Source organism: Phyllostomus discolor, chromosome 3 (genome assembly GCF_004126475.2).
Source record: "Phyllostomus discolor isolate MPI-MPIP mPhyDis1 chromosome 3, mPhyDis1.pri.v3, whole genome shotgun sequence".
Classification (NCBI taxonomy): Eukaryota; Metazoa; Chordata; class Mammalia; order Chiroptera; family Phyllostomidae; genus Phyllostomus; species Phyllostomus discolor.
In genome coordinates, this window is record NC_040905.2 from 151,618,327 (window position 1) to 151,636,480 (window position 18,154).

Here is an 18,154-nt window from a genome sequence, read left to right on the forward strand (position 1 = left end):
AAATGTAGTAGTTCAGTGTTGCTTTTATAAAATTAAAAAAGTGCTGGGTTATAATGGTATTAACAGAGCATTGCTTCTCTTTTATAACAAACTTTTAAAAAATCTCCATGTACTTACATGCTCGGGGGGGGGGGGGGGAGAGACTGAGAGAGTAGTGTTCTAATTAAGATAGTGCTGAAATATCTGCTTTATAATAGGTTATATTTCTGTTGAACAAGCAGGAAAATTGTTAGTGTTTTTAAAACAGTAAGCTAATTTGAACAGGATAGAATTGACTCGTCTTCAGGTTCGATGATTCCCAGTAAGGGCACATGCCTGGGTTGCAGGCCACGTCCCCAGTGGGGACCACATGAGAGGCAACCACACATTGATGTCTCTCTCTCTCTCTCTTTCTCCCTCCCCTCCCCTATCTAAAAATAAATAAATAAAATCTTTTTTTTAAAAGTATACTTACAAAAAAAAGAATTGACTTATCTTGCCAACATCGAAATCAAATAAAACCACAACCTTTATTATTTATATAAGATTTTAATATACAAACCCATACAAAGTTTTGCTTTGCTTGGGTAAACACAGTAAGTATACCTTTGTCTTTTTTATATTTGATTTGACTGAGGAAAGGTATTGTCGATTTATATGACATCTCTAAACATGTTTCAGTCAAGACTGTGAGAATTTGATGTTTATAAGGGATTTAATTTGTAAGAGGCAGTTTGAGAGGAGGGTTTTTTAAATGAGTATTTTATTTTATTTTATTTTTCATTTTTTTATTCTTATTCAAGTACAACCATCTGCATTTTCACTCCACCATGCCCCCCACCCCACCCATCCCCACCTCCCACCCTCGAACGTACCCCCTTTGGCTTTTTTCAAGAAAACCTAAACAGAAAAATTTACATCTCTTGCTGCATGAATAAACTCAACTGAGATGATGAACAGGAACATTTACAGCAGATTTGAAGTGTTGAATGAAGCTCACCTAAAATTAAAATATTATTGAAAAACCGCATGTTATTGCCATATTTCATAGTACTTTCATTCTCCTATCTCTTTTTGGTTCTGTCCATACTGAAGCATCTTGGACCAAAAAGTATGTTTTGATTGTTGGATGTCTCTATTATGAAAGTACTTGAGATGTGCTTATTGCTAATACAGTTTATGTATGTGGATGTAAAATGTTTTAAAGTGATATTCTTCAAATGAGCAATTTTACATATGCACTTCTTTTGAGTGGATTAGCTACAAACCTAGTTGTTAAAACATTTAACAAGTGTTTACATGGGTTGCATGTAATAAACCTATGTTTGTTTTTGAGTACACATTTTAAAGAATATTAAAATTTAAATTTTAACTGATTGCATGTTTTCTTGTTGAACATCAACATTCTGTGTGATGCTGTGAATGGAGGTAAATTTTGTTTTAGCACTGTAACAGCACATGTCCATGAGTATAATGCTGGGTTAGGGCCCCAGCCTTGACTTTGCAACTAAAAGGGTGAACACTCTTTTCTGGACTAAGGAGTAAGATTACTTTGGTTTTTGATAGGTTTAATCAAATCTAATACCAGTTTAATAATTGGAGGCATAAAAGGGTAAACATCAGCATGTTTTCAAAACATAGACTGCTACTACAGAATGATATTCCAGTAATTAAATTTTTTGTTTTCAGTAATTCCCAAAAGTTTTAGTGGATGCTCTGAAAGACCTATAGAATGCTCTTAGTGCAAACAGTGAGACAGTTCCATCTATTTCTAAAGTATTTAGTTCATTATTTTATTAGGTAATGTTGTATATCAATATTATAGGGATTGAGGAATAATGTAGAGGAGAAAGGAGATGAAGTGATTGGTTAGCATTAAATGATAAAAATCTATCATCCTGGCTGTAGTTAATACAGAAATGTAAAAATGTTCCCATCTGTGTAAACCATCAGTTTCTGATGTAGTCCTTGGAGGAAGTGGCTGAAAAGTCATTTCTACCTAATGAGTTGTTAGGTTGCCTCTGTACAGTAAGTTGGTGGTTGCAGTCTACTTCTTCTAAGACAAAGGGACATGTCCCTAAAACCCCATCACAGCTGACACTAATTGGAATAGCTGTCCGTCGGCTGAAGCTGTGAAAGTAGGCCTGCGTGGGCATACAGTGGGTGCAGGGATGGGGCATGTGGCAGTACTTTCTCTCACATTTTGCTAGTGGGTACACATATTTTGATTTTCCCTTTTACTGACCCGTGTTTCTGCAGTGTTTATCATCTTCAACATTATTATTTGACTTGGGGAAAAATTCATTGAAAGGCCCTTTGCTGAGGGAGGTATCCTCACTTTAGACAATATTGAGACTTCCAAATACTGTCACTTAGCTGTGAAAAATCTCTATTATGTAATTAATATTAGCTGTAAATATAATAAATTAGGAGACAGCTCTTTACCTCACATTTTAGTGCATCTAATAAACTTAATACTTTTATTTTTTTCTTAAATAAGAAGCCAGAAGAGGGCATATTAGTCTTTCAAAAGTCAGTTTGGGAGTCATTTGCCCCAGTTCCCTTACAATGATCATAAATTAGGAGAAGAACTTGCTTTGTATTCATAATGGTCTGGAGTGATGGATTTAGTTGCTATAAGGGGTTTGAAATAGTAAAAAAAAAAATGTGTGAAACAGATTAGTACCCTGTTCTTAGCAACTTTTAAGTATGTCAAAACTTGATGGCTTCCATACTTCAATGATTACACACAAAGGATGGAACTGGGAAGGGGAGAGAAACACTACTGAGCAGAGATACATTGGAGGGACTGCTGGTAACATTTAGGCACCTTTTCCTACATGTTATTTTTTTTTTAATTTACAGATATTATCTGCCTTCCATTTGTAGAAAAGTGTGACTGCAGTTGGTGCCAGTTGTAGGCAAACTCTACTTTTTTAAATGCACATTGAAAAACTGGTGAGTGGTGGCAGTAGGAAGGAAGGGAATTACTGAGGGAATTGATTAGTCATTATTAATCATTTATGCCTCTTCCCTGCATCCATTTAAAATGAAAACGGATAGCCATTTAGGTACTCAGACCCTGGCTCTCCCTAGCTTCCTCTTTTCCTCTCCATCCTTATCAGGCTCAGGAGGACAGAGTGGGAACTTGCTTCAACAGTTGGCTTGGACCACAGCTCCCTGTGAGAGGCTCTGCTTTCTAATGTTGGAAAAGCTCCTGAGGGCTCCTCAGGAAACTGCTTACTTCCCTCACAGTGTCCAAAGGGATGAAAAACAAGTTTGGGATTTCCCTTCACCCACGAAATCCTTCAAACAGAGCATCTTCTTGCATTTTGGACCATTTGTTTAGTTCTCAACACAATTCCATGCCTTTTACAAGCACCAAAATGATATTAATAATTACAGGGCTGAGACTATAGGGTGAGGCTTCTCAGGTGTCTGGGGTGTAAAATTTGATGAGATGCAGTCTGTCTCGGGGTTGAGTGCCCTTGAGATTCTAATTCATTAATTCTGGAGTGTGTTTCTGGACCACTGTACTTCTGTGAAGTGCCACAGATGATTCTGATACAGACGTGTTTTCTTTTATATGTAATAGATAAGGATTTTGTTTTATTTTGTTTTTTAAAGAAATGCAAACGTGTGGCTCATAGCAAAAGATGAGATTGTGCTAAGACACTTCATTTTCTCAGCACATTGGTAAATTGCACCTTCAGTGTACAAACTCCCTCTGATATCTAAATAATAAAAGAAAAGGTGCACCAGCACTACTTTCTGTGACTCCAAATTAAAGCAAGAAGCAGTTTCACATTGGAGGCATCATTAGCACAGGTTTTACATTTCTCACCCCTGTTCTTTATATGTTGTTTCTTCACATGGAAAGGAACATACCTGACACCTGTGTGCAGAGAGCCTTGTGTTACTAACTTGGATATAATAGCCGCCGACACAAGCAAGCTTTAGTAGCTGACAGAACACTACCACTTTATACTAACTTCAGCACTGTAGGATTTTTCCTACTGCTCGTTGATATTTTAAAATTAAGCAAGTAAATTAATTAGAGGGAGATTCTATTTCAGTGAATTGATACACAGAATCTAAAATATTTTTTCATGGAGGTAAATATTGCAATGATGTTTGATAATTAGCATTTGGCTAGATAAGCATCATGTAACCCAACTTTAAAATTTATTAATCTCTGATTAAGAGGTAAAAAGCCAAATCTGTCTAGACTAGTAGTCTGGAAAAAAATAATACTGTGTAAATAAATACACACCCACTTCTAAAATTCTATCACTCATACTTATATTTGAGGCATGCCATCTGGCAGTTATGCCTCAGTGTTTACTTGAACCACAGGTAATATATTTTATAATTTAAAATGATAGCTTCACATTTACTAGATATGATCAAACATAAAATATTAAAACATTCACTGTCAGCTGTATGGATATTCAGATAATGTTTAAGTGAAATCATCAAATTGTACTTTCTTGACCTATTTATGGTTCACCGAAGTGGAACATGCTACTTGTGTAAATAGTGTAGGAAACAGTCATCTTACAAAAACTGTGAGGTGCTTTGTAGAAAACCAAATTGTGCTGTGTCTTTTGTTTGTCTGTTCTTTGTTTATTAAGGAATAAAATGGACAGCTAAAAAAGCTGACTTTAAGCAAAGAACATTATATCTATAGTAATATATATTATATATGTATTGGTATTTGGTATTTTAGAAAATGGGAAGTGTGTCATTTCCTTGCCAGACAGAAGCAGTAGGTGTTGCCCAAGGATACATACACATTGCCTGCAGCAGAGCCAGCATCTAATACACATAGCTCTTGAACTATGATGAGCCTGGTTTTCTTTTTCTTTCTCCCTTTTCCCTCCCCCTTCTCCTCTCCTCCCCCTCCTACTCTCCTCCTTTCTTTTTTGTTTAAGGCACACTATTATTAAAGTAGCCTTTGGGAGCAGAGAGATGGTAATGGTGGGGAAGAGGTTTGCTGGGGTTTTTTCTATAATGACAGGGAGACCCTAGGTTAGAATGTTCCTAGTGTTGCCTAGAAAAAGAGCTAGCTAGGTGGGTGTCCTTAGAGTACGATACTTGTTTTGAGTAAATCTAAAATGTCTTTTCCCTGTAATGATGAGTGGATTCTGCCACAGCCAAGCCTCTGAGAATGTTATCTCTCATCACTCTCTCACCTGGCATTAGATGGCCTGGACACAGCCAGGTAGTATATGTGCTTTGTGATACCATAATTTCCATTTTCACTTAGATACCCCTGGAATTTGTAGCTGCTACTTAGTCACAGGTGGACATTTTAGCAACTTCACTTTTCTTTCTTTTTTTTTTTTTTGAAATTCACAAAATATTACAAAAATCATGTCTACCTAAAAAGCTATCTCTGCTTTCATTTTCCCCCCAGGATGCCAGTATTTAGAATCATGAATTTAATGTGAATTATATATATTGATAGCCTCTTAGCAGTCTATCAAATTTCAATTTCTTAGAAAGTTGTTATGGGACCAAAACTTTGGTAGATAAATAAAAACTGTCTAGCAAGTGATGTGAATAGCAACAGAGATTTTACTTCATGCCTATCAACTACCTGTGCTGTTGTTACTAATATTGCAGCATGTGGTTCTTGTTCTCTGCAAGTATGTGTGTGTGGTCTTTTTCATCAGGGTCATGTACGCCTATACTGAGAGACACATTATTGTTTTGAAATCCTTAATTATTTAATGAAGAGATTCCGTGAGATCTCAATGTATAGATTTAAATCCCTGATATTAGAGAGGGCAGTGTACAAAAACCAGGCATAAACTAAAGAATATCATCTTTATGTGATAAATTATGATAGTCAAAAATCACATCTAGCTTTGTACAAAAAGGAATGAATTTATTCTGTACTCTTAGATTATGGGAAAATTTACATAAAAGCACATACTGATAAAGCTTGTGCCTTCTGGTGGATGAAGCAGATATCTAAATATATGTCTATTTGTGTTCATATACAGAAATAAAAGACAGTTTTCCATGAAATAATGCATTCCTTTAGAATTGCTGTAGATTTTCATAATTTTTAAAACATTCCTATTGTAATTCACATCAAAAGGGCAGCCAGGGTTTTTTGTGTCTGACTATACATATGCATTATAAAAAAAAAAGTGAGTCTACTGTAATTACCGGTTTGCAGAGCGAATTCCTGCAGGGTTTGTACTCTCCCCATTAGTAAAAGAGATAAGTTGAAATGTATTAAAATTTCACTGTACAACTGGGAGTTTTTGTTCACAGTAAATGTGTTAATGTTTCTTCATTGCTTGACTGTTTGTGTTTAAATTTAGGCAGCGTGCCCAACAGGGACAAAATTATAGGATAAAGCTATGTATAAAAGAAAATCCTTCCGAGAGCACCAATAGGGCTCTTTAAAAAAAGCAGTTACATATAATAGTACACGGCTGTAGCCACAGAGAAAAGTTTTATCTATCTATTTCAGAATTATTGGAATTTTTCTTTCCCTTGTGTAAAAGTTAAGAGCACCAAGCTTATGTCAATAGCTAGTACACTTTGATGCAAAAAGTCTATTATTTTATATAGTGTTACTGCCATAAGAAGAAAAAGAGTCCTTCTTGTCCTCATGATGAAGAGAAGCTAATAGCATTTTGAGAGAGAGGTGATAGATCACATTTTCTTCCCTAGTAAACAAATTCTTTTTTGTCAAGAATTCTAATTACAGCCTGTTATAATTTTGGAGCATTTTCCTCTGCTTTTCTTCATTGCCACAAACTTAGTAAGTACAATTATTCATAATAAATAAGCTTATTTTTTTAAAAAATCATCTACACCCACTATTACCTAGTAGTGTGAATATGCATTGAAATTCACAAATATGAGATGAAGGCTACTGTTTCTCTGCTTTCCAGAGTGGGCAGAATTTGCAGTTACCTAAAACACTGGCCATATAAGCTTTAGCTATCCAAGGAACTGATCCTCCCCTCTCTCTCTCTTACATGTTGAAAATGTCTTGTAGAAACTCCCTTTTGTAGTTTTTTTTACCCACTTTTCCATATGCGGAGATGAAAGAGTTTGCCAATATCTATATGCTGTCCCAGAATACAAATCATGTAAAGAAGCAAAAATAAAATATAAATCTTTATTTTTAGTTGCTATCCTAGAAATAGATTTGTAATTTACTTAGTCATAGTATGTGTAGGCATGTTGAGACATATGAGAAAGAGAGAACATGTGTGTATATTTCATTTGTTTGGATCCATACATTCAAGCACCCACAGGGAAATGTGAAAAGCTCCAAGAATATTTCCTGTGTTATATTAGCTTTCCATCATAAAATGTATTTTCCCCCGTAATACAGGTTGGGGGTGGGAGAGCAAGAGAGAGAGACATTTAATTCTTACTTCCTCCTCTATACTGTTCTTTAAAAAGTAAATTTTTAACTGATAGACCTTGAAGTCCTTCAGAGCTATTACTTTCTTTTGGCTAATTCATAGAAAGGCACCATATGAAAATTGGATTTTTGATCTGATGGAGTGATTCTTGAGTTCTTATGAACCATTTGTAGTCTATCAAGTAAATCCTTCTTAGTTCACGGATTATTGACCCAATGGACCATATTATCTGCTTCGAAGCTGTTATAGCCCATTATGTTGATTCAGCTGACACACATGTGAACCCAGTCCACATGCCCACGATGACATTAACATTGTTCTGGAAGACACCCTCTTTTTCCACAAAGCTTTCCATTTATTTCTTAATTTTCAAGAGTTGGCTCTGAGTTCCTGACAGCCATAGGTCTCTTGATTTGCCAGTGATGTTGAAGCATTTCTTAGCTGCTAGAAGGTCTGCTCCTTGCTGTCTTTTTAAAATAAATATATGTCTCTCTGTCTTTTAAATCTATTAATCCTTAAAAGAAAAAAGAGAATAATGTTTGTTCAACACCTAAAGGCACATTTTATCCTCACATGCTTACAGATTCCATAGAAATTTTGGGGGTTTCTCTGAGCATTTAATGTACCCCTTTGAATTTAAGAAAACCACCTTTTAGAAGAAATGGTAATATTATATTTGTTTTTAAAAAATGTATTACCTGAGAGGCTTCACTTGAAAAATCTCAGTCACTCTTGCCAGTGGTAAAATCAAGATGTGCCTTTAGTGATTTATATGACACTCTAATGAAGCCAGTCCAGGTCTCAGCAGAGACCTCTGGGGAATCTGTGACCTAACATAAATAACGTATAAGAGGGCATGTCGACTGTTCATCATATCATTATTATTATTTGTAATAGGTATGATTCCTGAGGTGGTGTCTGCTCTTGGGCAAAGAAACATATTCTTTCATTATCAGACATAATTATGATGCACAGTTATATGCACAATGGTAGGTATTAAAATGTTTATTAAGATATGCTACTAATGGGCAATCCCAAGACAGGCAGAAGTAAGACGATGTAAAATAAGTCAAGTGTTCTTGGGAATACTTTGTCTTTTTTCAGATTTTGGACTTTCTTAATATAACCATTTTAAAAACTTCATAGAAAGCTTTTCAGAGTTGCTTGTCTGTCTAAAATGTACATCTTTTGTTTGTGGAAAATCCTGGTGTAAATTACCTGCTTACTTAGCAGTTTCCCTGTTTTTTTAAGTTGTTTAAACATTTACCCCCTCCTCTCCCTCTGTGTATAACTATACACATCCACATCTCTTATTTGGTCTTAAACTCCTATTGGAACTGAAAAAATACCTGAGGAAATCTCACTGTGCGGGAGGGTAGCAAGGGGGATTATTCAGCTCCTTGACTCTCATACACAGGCAGAGTGGAAAGATCCCTGGATTACTGACTGTGGCCATTTAAGAACGTCTCCGAGTCTCATTTTCTGCTGTTTGAAAAATCTCTAATTTGGGGGATTTTGATAATTAAATACAAGAATATATTTGAAGTATTATGCAAGCTTCATAGCACTGTGCAAACATGGGGTATTATTAGTCTCACAAAGACTGCCTCAATTGGCCTTGATTAGCCAAAGTTGTCATTTGAAAAGATACATTCTAAAATGTAACAACTTATGTGTGTTGTTGTTGCTTCACTGAGGTAAATTCTTTGTACAAACCTAAAGGAGTAAATGTAGTTAAAAGGTCATCCATGTTACTACTACATTCTTACTTGGTAAGCAAGTTGATTACTGTGCTTTGGCATTTGAAATAATGTGGCTGGCTCCTTTCATGGAGGATAAAGACTTAGAGGGACTTCTTGCTTCAAGGAGTCTTTCCCGTGCTGTCTGCCTGGGAAGGAGAAGGAGGCATCATCGATTTAGGGTGATGTCTTATGTTTGGCACAACATGGGATAAATCTTGGGTTACTGCCGCACATCTCTGCTTGGCCACCGACCTGTGTATCATCATGTAGATCGTTCTTCCCAGGATTGAGGCTGCTTCTGAAATACTACCAGAATTTAAGCTTTATCTTGTCTTGTTTCTTACCTAATGAGGGGTATTTCTTTGTAAAGTGCTTAAAGGTTTATAAGTCTTCTTGCATCTCATTATAAATCCTTTTCTTATTAATGTCTTCCCTATCATATTAGTAATTGTTTTCATGAATGCCACAGAGAAATATAATCACATTACCACCTTTCAAATTGCATTAGTGAAAATGAATAAAAAGGATACGCATATCAATGGAATACAAAATGGCTGATTCAACATTAAGGTGAAATGAGATGAATATTACTTAGCATTCGTATGATATTGGAGGTGCTTTGACTCCTCATGTAAAGTTGTATATTCTGGTAAATGTAGACTTGAGTTTAGTTGAAATGTGGTGATTTTTTTTATGGTGAGCTAACCCCTTATTTTCAATTAGATGATAAGTATGTTCATGGAAAGAATATTTCCTTTCTACTTAAGTTAGCACAGCTGCCTAAATAGTCTGTAAAATTTGTAAACTTACAGGCAATAAATGCAATATCTTAATTGTTAACTGTTAGGTAAGAAAATAAAGTGTCCCTGCCCAAATTGAAATGCCTTTCATTTCCTGTTTCTCTAATGTTACTAACTGCCTAACAAAATAGCTTGTATTACCATAGACCTAATTTAATTGGGGGAAGGAAAACATAACATGCACACTCCAAAGCCTGCATATGCTTTGATGCCATAGAAGCATGGGTATTTTCCTTATATAATTGGCTATATCCCGCTGTTGATTTTTACTCTGAACTCCTAAATTATTTAAATGGGGTCTTCCTTGTGTCGATTGATAGCAGGTTGTGGTCATAAGATAATGACTGCAGATGCTCATTGGATCCATGTCTCTGAAAATTTATGTGCCTGTGTTTATGTCCTTTTCTCCCTGTTTGTATTTATGTATTCACACATAGTCATAGAAATATTCACACTCATCTGTAAACATCTATTTAAAAGTTTATGGTTCTCCTTCTTTGCCTCCTCCACCTAAACCAAATTCATTTCTTGACTTTTGCTGAAGTGATTTTTTTCATCACAATAAATTGAGAAATATTTTTGCTAGTGTACATGATAAAATTCATCATTGTCAATTTGAAACAACTTTGTTTTTTTAGTATGTTAATATTAGTATGTGAGCATTAAAACAGAGATTTTCCTCCTTGCCCCCCAATTTTTAAAAGATAGCCTAGATTTTCATGATAGAAAAGTAGCAACAGATTTTTAAAATAATTGTAATCTTTAAATAAATATATTAGGTTTTAACATATTCAAAGTAGAAGGGATTTTCAAATTTAAGCAGCAGTGAAAGTCTTTTGTTCGTCTCTGTTTATTCACTGATGTAGCGTTTGTATATTGAAGAACTACTGGGTTAAAGATGGATATTATGCCACATTATGTCTCCTGGAGGAATAATATCTTATAATAAATGATTTAATACCACCAAAAGAAACTAGATGATTCAGAAAGTTTTGTTCTCTCCCTTTTAAACAGCTTTATTGAGATGTAGTTCATACACCATACATTTTTACCCATTCACGGTGTACAATTCAGTGGATTTTTTAGTACATTTATAGTTGTGTGCAACTGTCATACCTGATTGCAAAGTCCTGTAGCACAATAGGTATACATACCTTTACTTTCATCATGTCATAATCAAGTAAAAGTAAATTTCTCATGTGGTTGTCTAGTTCATGTTGGCTGGAAGTAAGCTCAGAAGCTGTCCACCATGAAAAAAATATAGAAAAAAATATTTCTTTGCTCAAGCTGCATTGGCACCTTGGCCAAATTTAAGACACTGAGTTCTTCAACAAAGGCAATATCATGTAGGTTTTTCAAGTCTTAGCCAACACTCAGACTACTTCTTTTGAAAGTTGTTTCTTTTCAATTAGTTTTATGTGTCAGCCCTGTGAAAATGGAAGGGAAAAAACCTGCCCTGCAGATTACACAGGGAGCTATTTACTAACTTAATCACCATTACTGTCATGTGACTTCTTTAGAATCTTTGTGACAATGCTTGAATTATGTCTTAGGCTCTCATGCACAAGATGTATAAATGTGTGTGGAAGTCCTGTTAATCTCTGTGCATCTTTTTGGTCATGTACAAGAGCATTCTTTTTATTCATAATGCTTGATAGCTGTTACTTTGTAATTACTACTGTGTATTCTATGACAATCCTGGGAAAGATTAGATTTCATATTTTTATTTGTGTATATACATTTTAGATAGAAGTCTTTGAAGGACATTTTTCCCAACCAATAAAAGTGTTCATTTGATTTTTGACACCATGCATGGACAGTTGGCTGATTCTACATATTTATGATACCTGCATGTGACTTCCAAAGTAGAAAATTTAATTTATTAAGACATTTGTTTTTTAAAAACTAAAAATGGTGAAACTGGTCACTGATATTTATTATAGCCAATTAATTTATACCACCTGTAGATTATACCACCTACATTTATGGTAGAAACTGATGGGACAGAATGGATGCTATATTAATGATTAACTTTTTCTGTAATTTAGTCTTAATACAGGTCATGTCCTTAAGTATTAAACATTTTTAAATGACTTAAATAAAATTTCATAATCCAAGTTGTAAATCTTGGTATTCTCCCAAGAAATGAACAAGAAGAAAGTGGATTTAAGAAGGATTTTTAGTTACGTATGGGAGATTTACCCAGGGATACTTGAACACTTGAAGGGAGCTCCCTGCAAATAAGATAGAACCCAGAACTGAAATTCGTTCTATTTTTAGTAGATGTTTGTTTGTTGGTTGGTGTGTGGGAGTGGTTTTCTTTCTATGATTGCTCCTTCAGAATAATGATTCCTGTTTTATGTTTCTATTTGCCCATGGCCTTATTTTTTGCCTTTTGTTATTTTGTGTCAGGTAAATTGTGTGTGTTCCCAGACAAGGAACAGCTAATAGACTTATTAATTAGCCTTGTATATAGTTCCTTTGTGAGGTACACTAAATATTAGCTGAAGCATCAATCTGTGCTTTGCTGAGAAGTGTCATTTGTGAGGAGATTGATGTTCAGTTCACATATACTTGCAGAGTTCAATATAATAAAGTGAAAGAGACCTTAGATGTAGCAATAACAGAATCTGTTATTGAGTAGGGCTTTGGAATTCATCCAAAATACTTTCAAAAGCACTCTTCTTTAATACTCAAATATAAAAATGATACTGACCAAAATGGAATTGAATGTTTTATATTAAATTGGCCTGTTTTCTGTATTTAAGATATACTTTTGAATGTATTTATAATATACTCATTTTAATTGTATGTTTTTTTCCTTTTTCTATGATTAATAGAAATAAACTGATTAATAATTGGGAGATCCACCTTGTCATTTAAGAGGAATGTAACACCCATATAAACATTTCGGAACCCTGGTATTAAAGTTAATAATCCCTGTCTTACCCATTGTAGATGATTATAGTATGCACAGTATGGCTGCATGTATGTCAAAGTGTTCATTTATTAATTAAGACTAAATATGTGTTAAGCATTTTACAAGCTGTTGGAAAAACTTAATATATTGGGAAGAATCATAATGAAAAATACTTCAAATATTATATGTGGAAAGTTTCTTGAGGTCATAAATGGTTTTTATTTATTGAGCTTTTACTATTGCTAGGCACAGTGCCACATGCTTTATATTCATTATTTTATTTAAGTCTTTTGACACTCTTGTGATGTTATTGTTACTGTCATTTTACAGATGAGGAAAGGGGCTCAGAGAATTATGTTTCTTTAAGTGCCTTTTGAGCAACTATTATTCACCCAACAGGTGTGCCGCCCCACCTTGATGGGCCTTAAATTTTAGAGGGAAAGACAGGCCTTAAACAAATAAACATACAGATGTATAAATGTAATATTTTGTTTATCCATAATAGATTATAGGTAAATTACAATGTCCACAATGTGATGAGTTTAATGACAGAAAGATACCTTGTGAAACAGGTAACTAGTGGGGAATTTGCTCTGATTTGGCGGTGAGGGCAACTGCCTTGGGGAACGAAAGCACTATTTGCATTGAAGCCTGAGAGATGAGCAGGAGCTAACAGTGCACAGCCGGGATGGGATGGTGGGCATGGAGGGGGGCTCTGCTCCAGGACTGCCTAACTGGGGATGGGACTGTAGCTCAAGATTTCCAGTCAGAGGGCTGGAGAGCTCACACAGACCTGGGTCTGATTCCTGAGACATTACTGGTTGAGCAGCTTTAGGCAAGGTACTTGTTTCTATCTCAGTTTCCTTGTTTTGTGAAATAAAGATGATAATAGTATAAATCTGGTGGTATTTTGTGAGGCTTAAGAGAGTTAAAGTTTGTAAAGTTTTTAGCACAGGGTCTAGAAAATGCCACTTATCTAGTAAATGTAGCTATTATGAATAATAACATAATAATTTACTGTTATAAATTAAAAATAAATAAATAAATCCTACCTTTGGTAGAAGAAAAGACAGGAATAAAAAGGGAGAGATGGTGCTTCCCAGGCCTGTTTAAGGGATTCCCTCTGTTGTTAGGGTCTCTCCTCTAAACCCACTGCCCACAAACTCTGACTGTGAAGTCCTTGACCACAAGGGCTCTGCCATCTATTTCCTGCCACTTAACACAGTACTTGGCTCTAAAGTGATGATTTTTGCATAGTGATGATATTTGAAGCTGTAGGAGGAGATGGAATTGCCAAATTAAAGAGAGAAGAGCCTGGTCATGGGAAACACCTGTATTTATTTACAGTGGAGAGTGAGAAGTTGCTGCCAGAAAAACTAGGATAGTTGGTCTCTATGAAGGAAAGTTAGTGCTGTAAACTGCATTGAGGTCTGGGAGGACGAGGAGACTAGTAAAGGGACCAGATGTGGTGAGAACCTTCCTCTTGGAGAAAGCAGTTTCAGTAGCAGAATTCAGATTTTGAAATAAAATGTAGGTGGTGGTAAAGAAGTGGAAGCAGTTGGGTGCTTGGGTGCATGGATCTTTCTTTCAAGAAATCCATGGTAAAGGTAAGCAGAAGGAATAATTACTTTTAATGAGTTGTAGGCTTAAGAAAGTTTATTATTGCTGTCATTGTTAAGGGGAGTTGAGAATGCTGGTCCTTTAAGAATGGAGGGAAGAATTGCAGAGTACTTACTATTGATGAATCAGGATCTCAGAGGCATGGGGGGTTGATAGCCTGAGTTAGCCTGACCTACGTAAGGATCCCTGTGTATTTAGGTGGAAACAATCTGACTCAACTGTCTGTACTTTATTTTGGTGTCCCCTTTCTTCCTCTTTGTCATCATCTCTGGATTTTCGGTAGTTCAGAATGCCCAGCAGTGAGTGGCTAGCACTCATACGTTAGCTGAATGAAGGAAGAAATGGACGTGCCCATAAAAATGAAAGCTTATCCATTTCTACTCTTCCCAACTGTCCCCTTGTAAAGTATGTGCATTTTTGAGGCTTAACTGGCTTTGATAGTTTTATGATAATTTATTTTTTTAAAGTGTGGGTGAGTTGGTGAGTGATCACATTGGTTCTATTTTATTGTGAATAAATAGTATGTCAAAGTTTTATGTCGTTTCAAAAATGTTATTTAGAATAAAACTTCCTTTGAAGCCACAATATTCTCTTACTCAAAATATTTATTTAGACCATATTTTTAAAATATATATAATTCCCTTAAGGAATGATTGTAGTGTATATAAATCTGGATTTAAAACAAATAGACCTGGAATTCATAGAAATACAAAATGGATATTCCAGTACTTAAGTGTTTATATACAAAAGTAGTTGAGGTGTTCCAGTGTTTGTATGTTTAGGAACAGAAAGAGTAGAATTTAGAAAGAAAGATGATGATCTGAGAAGTTTAATTCCCAAATGTGCCAGATGTACAAAGTTATTTGGGAAGAGAAAATATTTGAATCATAAGCTAGCTTAGAGTAAGTGAATCAACGATCCAACCAGTGAATAAATAAATATACATAAAAATAAAGCAACTCCACAATCTCACAATTGTTCAGGTCCTTCCTGAATAAAACTATAATTTAAAAGTGTGCTTTTAAGCCCTGGCCGGGTAGCTCAGGTTAGAGTGTCATCTCCATACACCAGGGTTGCAGATTTGATTGATCTCCAGTCAGGGCACATACAAGAATTAACCAATGAATGCACAAATAAGTGGAACAACAAATCTGTGTTTTTCTTTCTCTTTCTCTCTGCCTTCCTCCTTTCCTCCCTTCCCCACCCCTTCTCTCTCTCAAATCAGTAAAAATTTAAAAAGTGTGCTTTTAAACACCATGAAAAGTTAGGCTATTTTTATAAAATAATTAAATATTATCAAATTAATTATTTAAAATATGTATGTCTTCTGTGCCTAAGTTAACATATAGTCCTTGAGATCATCTCTTTTTACTGATCATCCCTTAATTTTGGTAATGCAGGGTTTTTTTGTTGTTGTTCTGTTTTGTTTTTTAAGGATTTATGAAAGCTTCTATGAATATATATAGAAGAATATATAAATAAACACCAGAGTATATACATATTTTAATGTCAACTTGGTTGTCATATCTGAATTTATAATTGGATAGTCTGTAAAGTGCTTGTTTTTAGTAAAAACACTGTTTTTTTTTTTGTTTTGACCATGATTCAATGTAGCTGTGAGTTCATTAACTAGTGATTGTGTTAGTTTAAGAAACTGTTTCTAACCTGGGGATGTTCTAATATATTTTCTTGGTAACTATTGAAGGTGAGGTAAAAAATTTTGGGAGAAACATTTCCCCTTATAACCTGCAAATACATACATTATTCTTGCTTAGTCAGCATTTCCTTTTGTGTTCCTATTACTACCAGTTCCTTTCATTACTAATACATACAGCAAAGTTTTACAACCTAACTAATGTCATTGCACTGCTGACAGTGGAAGAGACCCTGAAATATCAAGCAGATCATACAGTTGAGTATTTCCCCAGAGGTAATAGAGGAGCAAATCAGGGATGGAGGTAAGGTAAGAAAGGAGTCTTCAGTGAGGAATGTAGCATCAGAAACCCAATGGGAACCTACAGATTTAATGTTCATTAATGAAAGAAAAATACTTTAAACTTGCCTGATCCAAAACATAGGGAAGAGGGGGACCTTCTTTAGCCTTACTCTCTGTAAATGGAATTTGGCTCAATGATATTAATGATAGCTCAGGTACTGTCTGTTACAAATGAAACAGTTTATATAAAAGTCCAGATGATTCCAGGAATATGAGCCTCTGGAGGTATGTAAGTGAAGCATAGCTTTGAGGCACAGAATTGCAGTTTCAGGTAGCCCCATGCCTTTGCCCTCCTTCCCCCTTCATCCAAATCAGCAATCATTGATTGCATATAAAGCTGTGGAGAGATCCTTTCCTGGCAGTTCAGGTAGTTACAGTAGATTGTTAATCTGTGAATGATTAGACTAAAGCCCTTCTGTCTTCAGAATTTTCATGCAAATTAGAACTAAATGTATGAGATAAATTTATGAACTGTAGTCTAGGGCATAGGTCAGCTTTAGCACAACTCTTAAGTATAGGATTTTATCCATAAAAAAGTTGTACTTCATTTATGCTAATTTTCTATGGATTCACTCCATAATGTAAACTGGTGAGAGGATATTTAAAAGTACTGTTAAAGAAATGAAAGATTTTTTAATGTGTTTTTCAGTTTTCTGAGACATAGTTGGATTGTTCCAAATATAAAATGTTCAGATAAATAGTTTTTCCTGTTCTATATCTGATCTTTAAAAAAATTTAGCCTTTTTTTCTTACATCACCATTAAAATAAAAGAGTTGTTTTGTATCTTTCAAAATAGGAATGAAAGTGAAATTATAATATCTCAGGGGTAAAAACAAGGAATTGGGAAGTGATTTAAAAAGTATTTAAGTGAAACTCAGCAGGAGAAAAGTAACACCCTAATATTTGTATGTTTTGTTTTACTTTTATCAACATTTTACTTGAACATTGTCATATTCAAATGTATACTTTTGTATTATTACTAAATGATAAACAAATTGGATTAGCAGCAATATTTTTTCGGTTTTGGATCCTGATGTTAGAAATCCAGCATGTTGTAGAATGAGTAATCCTTTATTCTTATTCTACTCTACATTTCTAGGTTAAAGGTTACATTTGAGTAACATGAAATATTCTATTGCTGAATGAGTCTTGGTTTTTTGTTTTTTTTTTTACTTTTTATAAGAGATTTTGATGGCATCAAAAAACTCTCCAGGCCTCCACCAACATGAAGACTTTAAAAATGGAAGTAGATGCTTCTTAGTAATATGTACAAGAAATGCAGTACCTTTGAACAGATGCTGATGCTTTTCTCACTCCTTTATTTTCCAGGCCATCCGTTGCACACTGGTAAACTGCACGTGTGAATGTTTTCAGCCGGGGAAGATTAACCTGAGGACTTGCGATCAGTGTAAACATGGCTGGGTGGCACATGGTGAGGAAAATCTGGACCTCTCTTTCTGTTCTCATTGTGTTCATGTGAATGTGCATGTTTTTTTAGAGCAGTCACTGGTCTGGAGAAGAGAGGGGTCAGCTGTGCTCCAAGTGTCAGTTAATATTCATCCTGTAGCTCTCAAACAGCATGTTTTCAGCTCCAAGGCATAAGGCTTAGGTAAGGAGTTGTCAACAGAAGGGTGAGATGTTTATAGGACAGCTGGGCCATGGGATTCTGACCAAACAGAGCAGCAGCCAGCAATCA

The 18,154-nt window shown here is 35.1% G+C and overlaps 1 protein-coding gene across 11 annotated transcripts in view; it reads left to right on the plus strand.

The window, feature by feature from the left end:
- BNC2 (basonuclin 2) overlaps positions 1-18,154 on the plus strand; it is a 425,127-nt gene that overhangs the window by 251,642 nt on the left and 155,331 nt on the right. For all 11 annotated transcript variants that reach the window (XR_004902165.1, XM_036021560.1, XM_036021561.1 and 8 more), the window contains one exon: positions 17,788-17,890. Coding sequence is in view for 10 of the 11 variants with exons in the window: in XM_036021560.1 (XP_035877453.1) it covers positions 17,788-17,890 (103 nt within the window). In the remaining variant the exon portion in view is untranslated. The remainder of the gene's footprint in view (positions 1-17,787; positions 17,891-18,154) is intronic.